At 42.2% G+C, this 18530-nt stretch overlaps 1 protein-coding gene across 2 annotated transcripts in view; it reads right to left on the reverse strand.

Moving 5' to 3' along the window:
- Nucleotides 1-18530, reverse strand: part of Copa (COPI coat complex subunit alpha) — a 49284-nt gene that overhangs the window by 10913 nt on the left and 19841 nt on the right. Inside the window, exons 8-21 of one of the 2 annotated variants that reach the window (XM_040738160.1) lie at nucleotides 17395-17494; nucleotides 16187-16322; nucleotides 14416-14498; nucleotides 10187-10337; nucleotides 9169-9235; nucleotides 7846-7921; nucleotides 5915-5997; nucleotides 4451-4590; nucleotides 3914-3999; nucleotides 3672-3810; nucleotides 2540-2702; nucleotides 2295-2441; nucleotides 1079-1268; nucleotides 865-960 (exon numbers count right to left, since the gene is read on the reverse strand). In XM_040738160.1, the coding sequence (XP_040594094.1) occupies nucleotides 865-960; nucleotides 1079-1268; nucleotides 2295-2441; nucleotides 2540-2702; nucleotides 3672-3810; nucleotides 3914-3999; nucleotides 4451-4590; nucleotides 5915-5997; nucleotides 7846-7921; nucleotides 9169-9235; nucleotides 10187-10337; nucleotides 14416-14498; nucleotides 16187-16322; nucleotides 17395-17494 (1657 nt within the window). Of the gene's footprint in view, nucleotides 1-864; nucleotides 961-1078; nucleotides 1269-2294; nucleotides 2442-2539; nucleotides 2703-3671; nucleotides 3838-3913; nucleotides 4000-4450; nucleotides 4591-5914; nucleotides 5998-7845; nucleotides 7922-9168; nucleotides 9236-10186; nucleotides 10338-14415; nucleotides 14499-16186; nucleotides 16323-17394; nucleotides 17495-18530 lie in introns of both variants that reach the window. The other variant, XM_040738159.1, reaches the window with a different exon arrangement.

The raw sequence follows: 18530 nt of genomic DNA on the forward strand, positions 1-18530 counted from the left end.
GCCTTAAACTCATGGAAATCATCTTGCCCCAACCTCCTGAGTGCTAGGATTAGATGGGAATCACTATTCCTATAACTTGTTCTTTAATATATCTCAAATTCTAGCGTAATATTTGGTATACAGTGAGTTGTCAACAAAACAACAGTAACAACAAATCAAGTCCTGCAAACTGCACGAGTCTAATGTCTACAATGGACGTTAAGGAAGCCCAGGACTCCTAGCCTGACTCCACCACCATTTGGTTTAGAAGAAAAATTTTAAACATAGTATCAGCTGGGTAATGGTGTCAAACTCCTTTAATCCCAGCACTCAGGAGACATAGGCAAGCTGTTCTCTGTGAGTTCAAGGCGATCCTGGTCTACAGAGATTCAGGACAGGCTCCAAAGCTACACAGACACCCTGGAGAGGGAGAGAGGGAGAGAGGGAGAGAGGGAGAGGGAGAGGGAGAGAGGGAGAGGGAGAGGGAGAGGGAGAGGGAGAGGGAGAGAGAGAGAGAGAGGGAGAGGGAGAGAGAGAGAGAGAGAGAGAGAGAGAGAGAGAGAGAGAGAGAGAGAGAGAGAGAGAGAGAGAGAGTGAGTTGGTGGCGCACGCCTTTAATCCCAGCACTCTGGAGGCAGAGGCACGCGGATCTCTGTGAGTTTGAGACGAAGCCTGGTATTCCGAGCGAGTTCCAGGACAGCCTCCAAAACCATACAGAGAAACCCTGTCTCAAAAAACCAAAAAAAGAAAAAAGAAAAAAAACCAAAACAAAACATAGTATCACTTTTCATATACACACACAAAATGTATAAGAAAGAAGAACAATTTCCCAAAAACTATAGCAAAGATCGTAAAGCAGTTGGTGAGTCCTGGATAGATACTTACTCTGTCCACAGTTCTTAAGGATTCGCACTCTCTCTGACACATCACCCAGGTACAGGGCATTCTGATAATGGCCACTCATGTCCTTTCGGATCTCAGCTGCAAAAAGCCAATGAGAAACCAACTGAAGCCTTCTCTCTAGAGCTCTCTCTCCTCCATTTACCCTCCTCCTCCCCAAAAGGTCCACATTTCCCAACCTTAGTTTTAGGGAACTCACCAATCTTCATCATCTTGCGAAGCTTCTCTAGGTTGCCAGTAATCAGGTACAGGAAGGAAAGTTTGTCAAAGTTTTTGGTTCGCTGATAGCACATTTCTACAATCTGGTGATTACCCTGGAGCAGAGCCACTTCTCCCAGTTTCTCCCAGCAGTTCTTGTCATCCAGGGCTTTGGCTGCTTCTAGAGCAATCTAAAGAATTCCCAAGCCAGTGTTCAGTGTCGGCACTCTGACTCAAAACCAGGGGAGTCCATCAGAACGTTTGTGTCTAAACCTTCCCAAGAAATTGTCTCTACTTGCAATCACTACTTCCACTCTATTTCTATCAAGAATTCTATGCACAATATGATTGGGCCCATAGATGAAGACTCACACCATAGTGTTCTTACAAAATCTAATGGTACAGTACAATCACCTATCAGCGACAGACTCCACAGACAGTCCTTACTTATGCTATCTTACTTCCTATCTACTAGTTCTGAAGCTCCATAGGAGCTATTGGAAAGGCAGAGAAGAATGAAGTACATAACTAGGAAAGCAGCTTTCCTAACCCTTTCCTCCTTGAAACAATGCCTGTGCCCTCTGGACCCCAACATTTCCTAAGGACTTCATCCAGCAACGAATGTCAAGCATCAAGGAAAAGAAGCAGATCCTTTGGATTTCTTACTAACTTACTTCTATGCTAGAAACTTTTTTCCTTTTTTTTTTCATTGTTTTTGCAGACAGGATTCCTGCTGTGTTTCAGTCCTGGCTGTCCAGGAACTCTCTCTGTAGACCAGGTTGGCCTCGAACTTGGAGATCCACCTGCCCCTGCCTCCCAAGTGCAGGGATCAAAAGGTGTTTACTACCACTGCCCAGCTTAGACATTCTTAAATTTAGTTTGAAAAATAGTAACAAGAGGCCCAGGAGTGGACTGGCCAGAGTTCATCCTCCTGGCCAGTATTTAAAGCTTGCTTCAAGTTTGACTCCCCCCCAAAAAAAAATTTAAAAAAAAGAAAGAAAATAGTCAAAGGTGTGAATACTGTGGCAGAGGAAGAGACAGAAGAAGCAGAAACAACAGGAAAATGGCTCAATTTACCTAAAAACATCCTAAATTCCACTCTGGCTAAGACACAAGCCCAGGATAACACTTCTGGAGACCGGTTTCATGCCTAGCACTCTATTAAGCTTCTCCCTGTCTCTACAGCGATCTGGGACACATGATCATATTCCTCTCACCTCAATGTTTCCGCACTCCAGAGCTAGGCTGAAGCGAGTTTTCTCATCCTTTACGAAATGCAGGGCCACTTCAGGATAACCCTTCTTCTGGAGATAAGCAATGATTGACTGGCCCACTAGTTTGGCGTTCCTCACCATGTGCAGTACCTACACATTTGGTTTGGGAGGCAGGAAACAGAGACTGCTTATAAGGAAAAAGGAGCATGGCCTCTTAACACATGCTGTTAAGTTTCCTTGCTTCATACCTCATCATACTTTCTGTTGATCAGGGCCAACTTGAATTTGAACTCAGTGGGATCAATGGTGAGTACTCGAGGACGACATTCCCTGTCTAGGCAATACACATTGTTGCCCTTCACTCTTGTGACATAGATGGGTAAATCCAGAGTTCGGATGATCCCATGGTCCCTAGGAATCGTAAAAGGCACAATTTTCAGGAAGTGAGAGGAAACTCAGCTTGTAAATAATGAACAAAGTTAGGAAGTCTTTCCATTCATCAAGTACTACTTAAACAATGGTATGGGCAGACAGAAGTGTTTCAAATTGATTTCATTTTTTTTTCTATGACAGAACTATGCTATGGACTTTTTATTTTTACTTTGTGCAGTATAAGAGATTGAACCTAGAGCCTTGGGCATTCTAGGAAAGCACACTATCGCTGACCAGTCTCCCTTAAAAAAAAAAAAATCACAAATCATAGCCGGGTGGTGGTGGTGCATGCGTTTAATACCAGCACTTAGGAGGCAGAGGCGGGTGGATCTCTGTGAGTTTGAGGCCAGCCTGGTCTACAGAGAGAGTTCCAGGACAGCCAGGGCTGTTACACAGAGAACCCCTGTCTTGAGAAACAAAACAAAATGAAAAAATCATTACGTATGTGTGTATGATGCAGTGTAGAAGTGTGTGCTGCAGTGCATGTGTGGAAAAGTCAGCCAACAGCTCTGAGCAGTTGGTTCTCTCCTTCTACCTATATGAGGGTTCTGGGGTCAAACTCAGATTGCCAGGCTCGCACACCAGGCTCACACATGAAGCACTATCTCACTGGTCCTTCCCTAGTCCTTTATGTTTTCCTAAGTTTTGAATTTTCTTATGTATATACAATGCAGGTGTGTGTCAGGGGGTGGTAGGCTAACTCTCGGGAGCTGGTTCTCTCCAGTCACTTTGAGGGGCCTAGGGACTGAACTCAGGTTGTCAGGTCTGTGAGAAACTGCCTCTACCCACAGTGCACACACAGACACACACGGATATCTTTAGCACATATATGTCCTGTTAGCTTTTTCATAGAGAATGTTAACAGAGAACTGCAGTTAGATCTCTTGAGCTAGCACAGTGATTTCAAGAAGACACCTTCTCCCACTGTGTCCCAGATAACTAACTTACCCAGTGGTGACGGCATATTTGATGTGGTTGCTTGTGGTATAGATAAACACCCCACTCTCATCCCAGGCCCCACTCTTGACGCGAATGTTCTCATGAATGTTACACAGAGCATCCAGCTTGCGGTTACAGATCACAATGGCTGTAAGAGGCAAAGGGCATGAGTGCTCTGCTGGACAGGGTGAGTGCAGCACACTGGCGGGGAGGAAGCGGGCTCTAAGATGGTGGATATAATGAAGGCTTACCATGTTTGGCCAGGAGCGCTACATGAGACATGTCTGCTGACCAGATAACATATTTCACCTTGGAAATCTTCACTGATGCCAGAGTCCTGGGATAGCAAGAGAAAGGTAATCATGAATGGTCCTAATTTCCTCGTGTCAAGCTATGACCTGTCTTTTCATCTTTAATTCACCTACGCTGTAGGTCAGTGAGCTAAAATGGTTTGGCTGACAGTCTGCACTGCCTCCTTCCTCATTCCTGGCCCTCCACTCCCTTCTAACGGCATGTACACAAATTTGTGTCCTTCTCGTCCTAAGACCTGAAAGCATTCTTTGTTCAGATATGCACTACAGAAACTCCTAAATCCACAGCCCCTTGCTCCACTGCTGGGGAGCATGCTCGGGTGGAAGAACAGTCCTGAAAGGGAAGAGGACTCAGTCAGTCTTGGAGTAAGTGTGCAAGCAGCAGCTTGGCCATATGGCAAGATTACAAACAAAGCCCGGTTAAAGACTTCTACTCCCCCTCACTACATCTGTGTGTCAGGGCACCCATCATGTTACCGCTTTTGCTGGACATCAAAGAGTGTGATGGAATCTGCATCCCGAAGCAGGAGGTTGCCAGTGCCAGCGTAGAAGATCTCATCACAGTTGGGCACCTGGATTTTTTTAGTGATCTCATTCTTCAGATTCTTTATCAGAAGCTGAAAATGAGTACAGGTGGAATTACAAGAAGTGAATAAGTAAGCTAACAGCTAATGATGTCCTTCCGCAATTATTCCTTCAATAAAGAGTTTTTCCCCGTTCAAGTCATTTATGCATTAGGTTGATCACTCCAAGACCTTATTATTAACCTTTGTCTTTTCTCTCTTCTTCCCAGTTCTCTCAATATTTGTTTGTTTGCTTATTTATAGAGCCCGTGGGGAGGGCACATACGTTATGGTGCCCATGTGTGGGGGTCAGAGGACAAATTGAAGAAGTCAGTTCTCTCTTACACCTGGGTCCCAAGGATTGAATTTAGGTCATCTACCTGGGTAAGAGTCCTTATCCACTGAGACATCTCAATGGCCTCTAACCTCTCTTAAAAGAAATCTTGAGAGGCTGGGCCTCGTGGTGCAGCCCTGTAATCTCATGAGGCAGGACTACAAATTCAAGCCCTGTTCGGGCTAAAGAGTAAGTTCATTACCAGTCTACACAAATCCTTATCAGTCTTAGTCTCAAAATTACACAACAAACAAACGAAAAACTTAAAATGAAGGCTGGGGATGTACTTTAGTGGCAGAGCACTTACCTTGCATGAACAAGGCCCTAAATTTAATCCCCAGGATTTAAAAATCAGCAAACAACAACAACTAAAATATATTCACCTAAATCTGAGTTTTTCAACCAGTTAGAAAAAAAAGAGCCAGAAATTAAGCTTTAGTTAAATATTTTATTAGGAGACCTTCACTTATCCTGAATTGGGCTCATCTCATCCATCCATCTATCCGGAGGGTTTCTCTGTTTGCTTATCCTGAGTTGGGTCTACATTATTCATCTATCTATTTATTTATAGGCAGGCTTTCTGTTTGCTTATCCTGAGTTGGGCCTATCTTATTAATTAGTTATTAATAAGCAGGGGTTTCTCTGTGTAATAGCTCTGGCTGTCCTGGAACTTGTTCTGTAGACCAGGCTGGCCTTGAACTCAGAGATCTGTCTGACTCTGCCTTAAAGGTGTGTGTCACCATGCCCAGCTCTCTAAACTTATTACATTTTGAATACCAATAAGGGAAGTGGGACAAGGAGGAAAATCTCTGTATATAAACAATATACTTAAAATCTGATGGTCAGAAGCCCTGAACCCCGGTAATATCAACCCAACCAAATCAAACTTTTGCTCCCGGAAGAGATTAGACTAGGGCTAGGGCTAGAGGGGTCCAGTACCCAAGGATCACACCTGCTCTGGAGAGACTTAGTAAAAACAGTGCTCTTTACTGAGCACTACTACCACACGCCCTAAGCTGGTTTCCACTTTTAGTCTCAACTCACCGAATGCATGCGATCTAGGACAGCAAACCGATTCCGAGCAACCCAAACTGCTGTCAGGCCTGAGGACCGTTTCCCTTCAGGGGCTGAGGAGAACAAAACCAAAGTGTGGGAGCATGTGGTGAGCCACTAGCAGGTGACAGAGTCAGGTGCCATGGAGCTGCCATTTTGGCTTCGCCAGTTCAGATGCTTCCTAACTAATTCAGCCATAACCTCAGGCTACTGTCAGTGACTTTTCCCCACCCATTCCCTCCAAACTCCAGCCCCCACCCCTGCCAAGCCTCTTATCTCTAGGCCAAGTGGCTGCATTTCAGCCAGCACCACATACAGGCAGAAATGCTGCCCATCTTGGGAGCCAGCACACTACATCAAGCTAACGAGCAGGGCCTTCCTGGCCAAGCCGAGGCACAGCAAGCAGCCTGTCAAAGTCTAAGACCTCCTATCTACACAAGTGACAGAACCCCACCCCAGGACGCAGCTGCTCTGCTGCTTTTAACATGCTAATGCTGGCCCCCTGGTCGGGCAGGGTGGGACTCAGCACTTCCAGCTAAATCTTGACAGGCTGGGTGCTGGGCAACACAGCATCAAGCCATTGCTCTGTGAATGTCAATTCAGCATTATCGCCCTGAGGAGAGCTATAAAACGTTCCTCAGTTTGTAGCTGATTAGAATTTTGAAATGGATACTCTACTCTCTGAGAAACTTGTAAAGAATATATTCAAACAGTTTTATCTGTTATACCAATGGAAAACAGCACAAAACTCGCTGGCCAGCCTTACGTTGTACTTTTCTGGTAATTGGAATGCCAAAGAATTTACAAAACAAATTTTTACCACAACCCACACAATTCCAGTTTCTGCTTTCTCCTCTCTGGTGTCCATTACTGAACTGCACCTTTATAATTATTATCCCTTGTAAAGGATGGAGAATAGAATTTCTACTGATTGTTAATGTATAAGAAAAAGAACAAAAAACCAAGGTGGGTTGGGAGGCACCAAATCACAAGTTAACCAGGAAGGCTTAATTGACTAATTTGTGAGGGGGACTTTATGGATCCCAAATATATATAGGCTTCTTGTTTCTCTCATTATAAGGGTAAATTAAGTTGGCATAATGTATAATTCCAATACTAAGGGGAACCATGAGTGCTAGGCTAATCTGGGTTATACAATGAGACCCTGTCTCAAGAGTATTACAATGATAATGACCAGTTGGCACTCACAACAAGGACAGAGCCAACAAAGTATTTCTCAGAACTTTGGAGGACATAAATTATCAAAATGTACTAGTAAAGGCAGGGCCTGTGGAATAAACTTTAGGCTGGGTAAAGCCTGTAAATCCACTGAAGAACACTGGAAAGAGCATAAATGAGATCCTAAACCATTCTGAGAGTGTTCTGTCAGCAAGTTCTAATAGTAAGGACATCAACAAGGGATGCTGGTGATGAAAGAGGCAGGCAGGGGTCTCAGCTGGATCCTGGGATCCCAGGTGGGTCATGGGGCTGCTAGCAGCCTCATCTTTTTGACATGCAAAAGGAAGCAAATCGGCTCTGGATATAGATAGGCGAGAATAAATCCCCAGTCCCAGGATGAGACATTGCAAGACTGAAGCCACATTTTTAAATAAATGAAACTACCAGGGTGAAAGTCATATCAGCTGACAATAATCTAGGATAACATGCTGTGCTCAAAGAGAAAATGGAGAGTTTCTAATAACCAAATTATAAAATATATATATCTAGCTGGGGTAATAAAATGGAGACAAAACATGAATATTTCACACCACAATTGCCTCTGGTACAAGCGTCAGCAGCACCTGCCAACAGACATGAGTGATGTAGCCACGGCCTGCGATGGGATGTGAAAAACTTGAAAAGAAGTGATGATATGGGTGAGGACAGCTGGAAGCGGAGTGGAGGAGACAAAGAGCACCCACCATCAGGATTCTGGGAGTCTGCATCTTTGGGGATGGTGTATAGATCATAGGTACTATTCTCTAAATTGCTTGCTCTCTGTGGGGGAAAAGGAAAACAGTTTAGTGAGCAGCACTGAACATATTGGTTTTTTTTTCTGACACAGAAAACATTACTGCAACACAGACAACACTGAACTTATACTTCCGTTACCTGCACCCAAAGGGTATTTGAGTTATTTCCATATGTAAGAACCATAATGCTCTTAGCCAAACAACTAAGCACGATACCACTATTTTCTTTATCCTCTAAAAATTCAGATATAATCTAAATAAAAACAAAGATTTCTCTATATTCCACAAATTAAAAGATGAGGAACCTGGTACCTATCTGAACACACTTGTCAACTTAAAAGTCTACTTGAAAAAAGAAAAGGAAGCACTTGGGAGGTATAGGCAGGCAGATCTCAGTGAGTTCAAGACTAGCCTGGTCTACAAAGTGAGCCAGGACTCTTAGAGAGACCCTCTCTCCAAACAAAACAAAACAATAAATAAGTAAATAAATAGATGGAATACAAAGCAGATCTAAAAAACATTCAAGAAAACCGTCCTGAGAACATGGTAGTGTTAGATACTAAATGGCCTATGAAAAGTCATATAGGGAAAGCAGTTAGTGTTCAGCCCCCAGGGTACTAAAGTTAGAATGCCATTTCTTCATTTTTTTGAAAATGTTGTGGCAGGAAATGGTTAGGGCCCTGCTAACTTGGAAGGTGACTTCACTGAAAAGCAGCAGCTTTCCAACACAGGTCTTCTGTGTTCATCTAAACAGAAGGGACAGAAAAGGCACCTCTTGTGCGCAACAAACAATTCCAGACCTTTCTTCTGACCATTTCACAAATGCTTAGTAAGTTTATGACAACTAAAACCATGTAGTGTGAGCCTCTGAGTGTTCACCATGTCGTTCTTACAAAAATGTCAGTCAAGAACTCTATCAGGAAAGGGAATAACTTACTTAGCACATGCCTATGTTTTTAATTTTCAGTATTGGGGTAAAAAAAAGCTTTTAAGAGTCCATTAGAGTTTGGGTGGCAGTGGTGGCGCACACCTTCAATCTCAGCACAGAGAGGCAGAGAGGCAGAGAGGCAGAGAGGCAGAGAGGCAGAGAGGCAGAGGCAGGTGGGTCTCTCTGTGAGTTGGAGACCAGTATGGTCTACAGAGTAAGTTCCAGGACAGCCAAAGATACACAGACAAACCCTGCCTTGAAAAACAAAAAAATGCCAATAGAGGTTCTTTAGGGACAATAAGATACTTACTTTGGAGAACTAGAGAGACTTCATAATTACTTACAGTGCACAGTAGGACTGCATTTTCTGCTGGATTGTATGACATGTTGAACACTGGAAACTTGGAACCACTACATAAAAAAAAGAGGGAATAGAATAGGTATAAGAATAGAAAAGAATTATCCCTTCAACATCTACGTAACCACTCAGTACACACATGCTCACTACTTCCATACTGAGGAAAAACAGATACTGTGTTTTTTCTTTCCATTAAAACTTGACTACTAAATGGTTCAAACAGCAAAAAATAGCACAAGGCAATTTTCATCAGAAGGTGGTGAGTGGTGATAATTTTGCCTGGTACAAATTCCTATGCATAACTGCAGTGGACACCACAGTGTAGCATGATGGGATTTCTCTGCCTGTTTTCTTCTGTCCCTGGGACTGTTCACATGAACCCATCTTTTTGTCACAGTGAAGCTAGCGGGTGGTTATCGAGCCTGCAAGCCAGTGTTTGCTGCCATGAATGTTTCAGCACGCTGCAGCTGGCATTCAGAGCACAGTTCCTTTGGCCAGGCATCCCAGAGGTTATCATATCTTCAGAGCCAACTGAACCAGAGACACACTTCTGCTTTTTAGGGTTGTGGTATTTTGCTTTAAAGGTAGAGTTCTGATACTACAACTCTTCTTTAAAAATCTTTATTATTTTCTTATTATACTGAATTGTAGTCATTTAGGTCTATCACCCCACTCTGCCACAAGGTTCCTCAAGGCATAAATGAAAAGGGCCAAAAGTTATATTACCAAATTGGGCTACTCTCTAGCCAGCTTCCTGTGATCTGCAAGAGACTTTGCAGTCACTAGTAGAAGAATGTCTTTGGCACAGGACCACTAGCAGTCCCAATAGAGATCCTCCCATTCTCCTCATGGATACCTCTGCATCCATCTTATGGGATTGAAACTGAGGAGGTTTATTTGGTGGGAATCTATATCTGATAGCTGAGACCCAAAAGGTTAAAGAGCCCTGCTTGAGGAAGTGCAACAGATGAAAGGGTTTGGAAAGGAAAACAGGTCAGGCTTGCCTCCTCAACTGCATTACAGCTACATCTTTGGAGCTGTTGAAATCCAGCTGGCGTAGGAATCGGTCCTTTACATAATGCAACATATTGCCATGCACAGCATAGGCTGGACGCTCACGTTCCAGCTTAAATACAATCATTCCACCATCATGGCCTAGAGAACAGAGGGAAGAGAGGACACCATCAGCCGTAGGAGAAAGGATTGCTAGAAATAAGAGACACACAGATAAATATATTCACATGCTAAAAAGGGTAGGGTTCACGAGTAGAAGCTTGTTGTGAGATGCTGCTGAGGTGACAGGATCTTTAAGAGATGAGGCTTAGTGAGATGTCACTAGGTCATTAGGGAAGCACCCTGGGATTCAGGTTCTCGAAGGATACTGGTCAGTAACCAGGGGAGAATGTTGCTATACAGAGTACCCTGAATTCTCTCGGGATTCCTGCCTGGTCATGTGATCACTCCTTCTTGAACACTCCTATCATGATGCTCTGTGGCACACTGTGATTGAGCCAAAGGAACTCCCACCAAAGGACAGTTTGGGCTGCTCAAACTTAGATTTCCAACCTCCTTAATGGTGAATAAAATAAATGCCTTTTCTTTTTCTGATTTATTTATTTTTATTTTATGTCTATGTATGACTACCTGCATTCACATTATATGCTCATTGTGTAGGCCTGGTGCCCGAAGAAGCTAAAAGAGGGTGTCAGATGCCCTGGAATTGGAGTAACAGGCAGTTGTGAACCACCATGTGAGTGCTGGGAATGGAACCTTAGTCCTCTGTAAGAACAGCAAGTCTACAGAGTGAGTTACTGGATAGACTTCATAGCAAATGCTCTTCACTCATGAGGCATCTTTACAGCCCAAATCCCTTCCCCCCTTGTTATTTTTTCCATTTTTTAATTCTTTGATTTCATTTTACATTCTAGTGTGACGTATTTCATTTACATTCCATTTTAAGTACTCAGTGTGATGTATTTTGCTATAGCTATAAATAACAGAATAATATAACATTTATCCACTCTCACAACTCTTAGAACCTTTTTCGAAATAACTTTCTGTCACTCATCTCATTGCTCTTTCTTCTTGAATCCAGGACCTCATACAAGCTAGGAAAGCACTCTACTAATGAACTATAATCCTAGCCCTGTGAGTCTTCTTAATACTATTTCATACCACCATATTTAAGTACACCTTTCCGTGTGCTCCCTTAATGTTTTGTATTAACATCGATTAGCATTCACGTCTAGAATCTCCACTATTTCATGTGTTCCCTGAAGGCAGAATTTATATTTTTGATTCTCCCTCAGTCTTTAGCAAATAAGAAAACCATAACAACTATCTGCTTAAAAAAAAAAAAAAAAAGAATGTTAGGGGGCTGGAGAGATGGCTCATCTGCTCTTCCAGAGGTCCTGAGTTCAATTCCCAGCAACCACATGGTGGCTCACATCCATCTGTACCCATCCCATCAGTCCCTCTTCTGGTATACATGAAGATAGGTCACTCATTTACAGAATTAATACGTATTTTTAAAAAGATGAATGCTACCATTTTTCTACACTTATTTCCTTATTGGGGGAGGGCATATTGTGATTTACATGTGGAAGTTAGAGGACTACTCGTGAGGGTCAGTTTTCTCCTACCATGTGGGCTCTGGGTATTGAACTCAGGTGGTCAGGGTTACTGGTAAACATTTTTACCAGCTGAGCCATTCTATTTGCACATAAAAGTTAATTTAAAAAGCCTTTGTGAAGGGACTGGAGTAAGAGCACTGGCTGTTCTTCCAGAGGATCCAGGTTCAATCTCCAGCACCCACATGGCAGTTTGCAGCTGTCTGTACACCTGAGATGTGACACTCTCACACAGACATACATGCAGGCAAAATACCAACGCAAATGAAATAAAAATATTTTTTAAAAAGCTTTATGAAATAAGTAAATAAAAGGTTCTTTGGTTTTTTTTTTGATGCAGAGGCTCTCTGTGTAGTATTGGCCATTCTAGAACTCACTTTGTAGACTAAACTGGCCTTGAATTTGGAGGTCCTCCTGCCTCTGCCCCCAGAGTGCTGGGTTTAAAGGAGTGGGGCACCACTGCCCAGCCTAATAAAAAAGCTTTTATGATTCTTTTTAAGAAAATGTTACCAGGTGGTAGTGGTGAATGCCTCTTCTTCCAGCACAATGGAAGCAGAGGCAAGCAGATTTCTATGAATTTGAGGACAGTAAAGGTTACACAGAGAAACCCTACCTGGAAAAACAAAACACAACCAAGCAACCAACAAAAACCAAAAAGAGTCTGTACTTTCCTGATTAGCATCATCTACCCCTTAAACAATCTCATTTTATACTCCAATCGCCTCCTCTCTACACACAAACCTGCTTCACTTTCATAGTCAAAAATCTTCCAGTGGCTTCTTTTAAGAACTCGATTGATTTTTTTTTTTTTTTTTTTGGTTTTTCGAGACAGGGTTTCTCTGTGGCTTTGGAGGCTGTCCTGAAACTCGCTCTGTAGACCAGGCTGGTCTCGAACTCACAGAGATCCGCCTGCCTCTGCCTCCCGAGTGCTGGGATTAAAGGCGTGCGCCACCAACGCCCGGCAAGAACTCGATTGATTTTTTTTCTTTATTTTTATTTTTCTGTGTATGAGTGTTTTGAATGCATGTATATCTGTATACCACATGTGTGCCTCCAGAGGTCAGAAAAGAGCATATGATCCTCTGGAACTAGAGTTATGGATAGTAGTGAGTCAGTAACTGTGTGGATGCTGGGAGCCAAACCCAGGTTTCTCCCAAGAACAAGGGCTTTTAACCATTAGTCATTTTTCTAGCTCCTTTCCAGTGGCTTCTAATTTGTTCGGAATAAATTTATTTGTTTGTTTTTTAAGACAGGGTTTCTCTGTGTCGCCCTGGCTGTCCTGAACTCACTCTGCAGACCAGGCTGGCCTTGAACTCACAGACATCCAACTACCTCTGTCTCCCAAGTGCTGGGATTAAAGATGCACATCATCACTGCCCAGTCAGAATAAAATATTAAGTTCTAGCCATTGTTGTGGAATATTAGTTTAAGATGGGTTACATGTGTTTATGCTATGGAATTTTTTTTAATGATGCAAAGATGGGTTGCATTCCCTTATGTTGCATTTGTTTAACTCTGTGAAGCTGTGTTACTTTGTCTATCTAAAACACCTGATTGGTCTAAAACAGCCAATAACTAGGCAGGAGAGGGATTAAGTGGAACTGCCAGGCAGAGAGAATAAACAGGAGAAAAAGAGAAGAGGAAGGACTGAGAAAAGGAGGAGAGGAGGGTACCAGGGTACCAGGGTCAGCCACCCAGCCAGCCACTGAGTAAGAAAGATATACAGAAATAGAGAAAGGTAAAGCCCAAAGGTAAAAGGTAGATGGGATAATTTAAATTAAGAAAAGATGGCTAGAACAGTCCAAGCTAAGGCTGGGTATTCCTAAGAATGAGTCTTGGTATATTATTTGGGAGCTTGGTGGCAGGCCCCCAAAAAGCAAAGAGTAAAAACAACCAACTACAAGCTATAGCCTATGACACCGAGCAAATGCTCATGTAGTCTTACTTCCTACTACTTTAGTTAATGCCTTACTATATTTCCAATGGCATCTCTAATATTCCTCTACCATACTAAGAACTTCTCTTTTCTATCCATTCTATTTCTTTGCCTATGACAGTGTTCCTTTCTTACTCATTTTCATCTTCCTGAACAATCAATATAAACCAGGAGTACACACACTGCCATCACCTTTCTTTTTTTTTTTTTTCATGTATGTTCAAAGCATTTTCCAACACTCATCACTTTATGTCCTTACTATGTACAGTTCATCTCCCTCAAAGGGACTCTTCTATGCACTGCCTTGACACCAGAACCCAGAGTAAGGTCTGATATTTACTATGTATTTGACAAATGAATGAATTAGACTTGGCTTCTAGTTTCTCAGTCTGCAAACTCTAAGTGTTCAATATTAGTCTTTTATGAGCTCCTAGGAACACATCCAAGAGAATGAGCTTAAGGTTAAACGAATATAGGTAGAGAAGAACACTATCCCCCAAAAGTAGAGAGGTAAAAATGAGAAGAGCTTCAGTTAAGTGGCTCTGAGAATTCTGCTTCTTTTGTTATCCTATTACCATGTACTGAAGACAAAGCTAATGAAAAATCACTTTCAAATCTTAGAAACATTTAACTACATCAGAGAGGTGGGAGGAGAAATGGTCTTTACCTGCTGCAAACAGGTTGAGGTTGGGATGGGCAGCTAGGACCCAGAAACGATCATGATCCCGCCGGAAAGTCTGGACCCCAGTCCTAGGAAACAAAAAGGTACACAAAGAAAACTGTTAATTAAGAATCTCCAGTGCATCATACCAAGAAAACTGGGCAGGGAACATATGACTTTAAAAGTGCATTAGGCACAGAAACAGTGTAAATGAAGTTATGTATCAGTAAACAGTCTTCAAGGAACAAACTGAGGCAGCTTCAAACTAATCCTATTACTGTGACTTGTCAGTTTCCCCCTTATCATTTCCTATGGTACTTTCATTTCACAATTCTTACCTCCTTAGCTAAACATTCAAGAGAAGGAAAAAAAATCATATTTAAGTTCAGAGGAGAAAAAGAATACATGAGATTTCTATCTAATAAATGCATTGATATTTTAGTCTCTAATGTCTGTTTATTTTTTACAGTAGTGGGCATTAAATTTAGGGCCTCATGCACGATAGGCAAGCATTTTTACCACAAATTTTCATAATGTCGGGCTTGATTTTTCTTCATACTAAAGAGAAAAAAAATAGTCTAACTTTTCCCTTTCCTTTTAAAAATAGTATTGTATAAGGTGTGTGTGCCTGTACGCATACACACGGGCACAAGCCTACTTCTGTGGAAGTCAGAGAACAACTTTTGGGAGATGGCTCTCTTCTACTGCAGGTTCAAGGATTAAAGCAGGCTAACCAGCTTGTATGGAAAGTGATTTTACCTGCTAAGCCATCTCACTGGCTTTTTTTTTTTTTTTTTTTTTTTTTTTGGAGACAGGGTTTCTCTGTATTGTTTTGGAGGCTGTCGGTCCAGCCTGGCCTCGAACTCACAGAGATCCGCCTGCCTCTGCCTCCCAAGTGCTGGGATTAAGGGCGTGCGCTACCAACGCCTGGCTGGCATTTTTTTTAATTCTTTTTTTTTTTTTAAAGGATACTATTTTGGCCGGCGTTGGTGGTGCACACCTTTAATCCCTGCACTCGGGAGGCAGAGGCAGGCGGATTTCTGTGAGTTCAAGGCCAGCCTGGTCTACAGAGCGAGTGCCAGGACAGCCTCCAAAACTACACAGAGAAACCCTGTCTTGAAAAACCAAAAAAAAAAAAAAGATACTATTTCACTATTAATCGATCAGAAAGCTGTCGATTAAATACCAGCATTTTTTTAAAAATATATTTTTATTTATTTATTGGTATACAGTCTTCTACCTGCAGGCCAGCAGAGGGCACCAGATCTCATTATGGATGGTTGGGAGCCACCATGTGGTTGCCGGCAATTGAACTCAGGACCTCTGGAAGAGCAGTCAGTGCTTTTAACTGCTGAGCCATCTCTCCAGCCCCCTTTTTTAATTCTTGAGACAGGGTCTCAAGTAGCCATGGTTAGTCTCCAACTCAACATATAGCAGATGACCTAACCAGAAGTTTCCCTGCCAACACCCAAGTGCTGCTGATATTACAGGTATGTGCTACCATGGATGGTTTCTAAAATCCACTTCCTTCCTTCCTTCCATTTCCTTTTTTTGTTTTTGTTTTTTTGAGACAGGGTTTCTCTGTAGTTTTGGAGTCTGTCCTGGAACTTCCTCTGTAGACCAAGCTGGTCTCTAATTCACAGAAATTCGCCTGTCTCTTCCTCCTCCGTGGTGGAATTAAAGGCGTATACCACCACCGCCCAGGCTTCTGATAAGAATAAGAAAGAGAAAGGAGCTTCTTTTGAGTTTGGTCACATAACATAAATAATTTCCTTACCGCTTAGACATATCCCAGACTCGAATACTCTTGTCCTCAGAATTGCTGAGGATCAGCTCTTGGCGAGGGTGGAAGACGGCACAAGACACGTTGTTGTAATGCCCCCGGCAGGTGTCCACCTCCCACGCCTTGGACTCTGAAGAACAGGGAATTATGACCACAGTTCTCTATAAGTCTGGGATCTACACATCCAACATTCTTTAAAAATGTTATTTTATGTGTATTTTCTGTATGTGTGTATCTTCGTATGGGTTTGTGCATCTAGGTACAGTGCCTGTGGAGACCAGAAGGCGGCTTTGGACTCCCCGGAGCTGGAGTAACAGGTGGCTGTGAGATGCCTGACATAGGTGCTAGGAACCAAACCAGGTCCTCTGCAGTCATCCTTGAAGAGACAAGGTTTCAGCATGTGTCTCAGCTGGTCCTGTACTTGTGATCCTCTTGCCTCAACTCATACATGCCGAGACTACAAGGACATACTGCCATGTCTAGCTGTGGTACTCTTAATCAAGTGCTAAGTACTACCACAAAATACTAAATTAAGTTTTCCCCAAATGGGGCGATGATTTTCATCTAAGTCTCTTCCTCTTTATGTATTTTGTTGGCTTGTTTTATTTTTTTGCTGTTGTTATTTACTCTAACCCCAACATGCTATCTTTTGCAGTGAGACAAAGTTTTGCTGTGTTGCACAGGCTGGCTTTGAATTCCTAGGAACAAATACGAACTCAGTCTCTTGAGTAGCTGGAACTATTATCACATGCTATCTCAGCTCTAAGTTACTTAGTTTTTTTTTTTATTCTGAGCCCTTACTGACTACAATACCTAAATTAAAAAATTCTTTATGTATTCTGTTTTGTTCTCTTGGTATATATCATTAGCTGACACTTTAGAGCAATATAAATTCTATAGCATGGAATTTTCTTGTCACAATAATATAAACAGAGTCCTGAACATGGTCTAAAACAAAACAATTACTATTTGTCAAATGACAGCATGAATTTTCACTCTTAACCCTATGCTCATGTCTCTCAAAATCAGGTTACAGCCATGGGGAAACAGGAAGTGATAACAAGGACTATGCACTTAGAACTAGCAGGAACTAATTACCTAAGGCAGGAAAACAGATCAAAGTTCAGAAGACCTGGCTCCTTTCCCTTGCTGGCCAGCAATCACTTTCTTGGATATGGCAACACCATCACCACCTTACTCACCATTCATGCGCCAGATCTTCACCTGCCGGTCATCTGCCCCAGATACAATAAGGGGCATTGTAGGGTGAAAGGCAGCCCAGTTTACTCCCCGATCATGACCCTGTTAAAAAGGAAAGGTGGGTCTTCCAAAACAGCTTTAAAGACACAATTCAAAGCAATCATGCTGGTGTTTCTTTTTCTGCAATTTGGGTGTTCTAATTCAGGACCTTGCATAGGCTAAGCCAGCACTCTCCACTGACCTATTTTCCCAGCCCTCTGAAACTCTCAGGTAAAAAGACTCAAGAGACTATGTCACTGTGAAGTTCATTTGGTGGTGTTGTTTTATTTTCATTTGATTTGGCTTTTTGAGACAGGGTCTTACTGTGTAGACTGAGCTGGGTTTGAACTCCAGACCTTTCTGTTTCAGCCTCCTGGAGCACAGATATGTGGAATTAGACTTGACTTATCGTAAACGTTTAAACATTAGAATAACCATGTCAATATGTCCACTATTACTTCAAATTCTCATGGGTTGTTCCAAAGATTCCCAACAGGAAATTCAGTTGTATTTGTATTTAGGATTTTTGCCTCCCTTTTTACTTGTCTATGTATGTTTTATTTTTCCAAGTAACTGTATAAAGTGTAAAGACCTATTTTATTAGTTAATGCAGAAGATCTCAAAGTACGACCTAGAATCCCTTGGAGGAGTTCCAATATTCATCTGGAAAGTTTGTAAGTTCAAAGCTATCTTCCTAACCCTAAGACTTTATTTTGCCTTTATTATTATTCATATTTTCCACAGGGTACATGCTAGGTGATGACATCATTGCTCTGACAGCTAATCAGATGTATGCTGACAAAGTCTGTATTTTTAAAGATTTTCAGTTTTAGGCTGGGGGTGTAATTCAATGGTAGAGCATCTGCTTATTATGTGCAAGGTGCCAGGTTCAATTCCTAGCACAACTCAAACACAAACACACACACACACACACACACACACACACACACACACCAAAAACAAGGGTCTGAAGAGATGACTCACTGGTTAAGAGTATGATTCCTAGCAACCATGTATGATTGCATGTAACTGCCTGTAACTCCAGTCCCAAGGGACATACTACCCTCTTTTTTTTTTATTTTATTTTTTTTATTTTATT

Source organism: Mesocricetus auratus, unplaced genomic scaffold (genome assembly GCF_017639785.1).
Source record: "Mesocricetus auratus isolate SY011 unplaced genomic scaffold, BCM_Maur_2.0 Super-Scaffold_100676, whole genome shotgun sequence".
Classification (NCBI taxonomy): domain Eukaryota; kingdom Metazoa; phylum Chordata; class Mammalia; order Rodentia; family Cricetidae; genus Mesocricetus; species Mesocricetus auratus.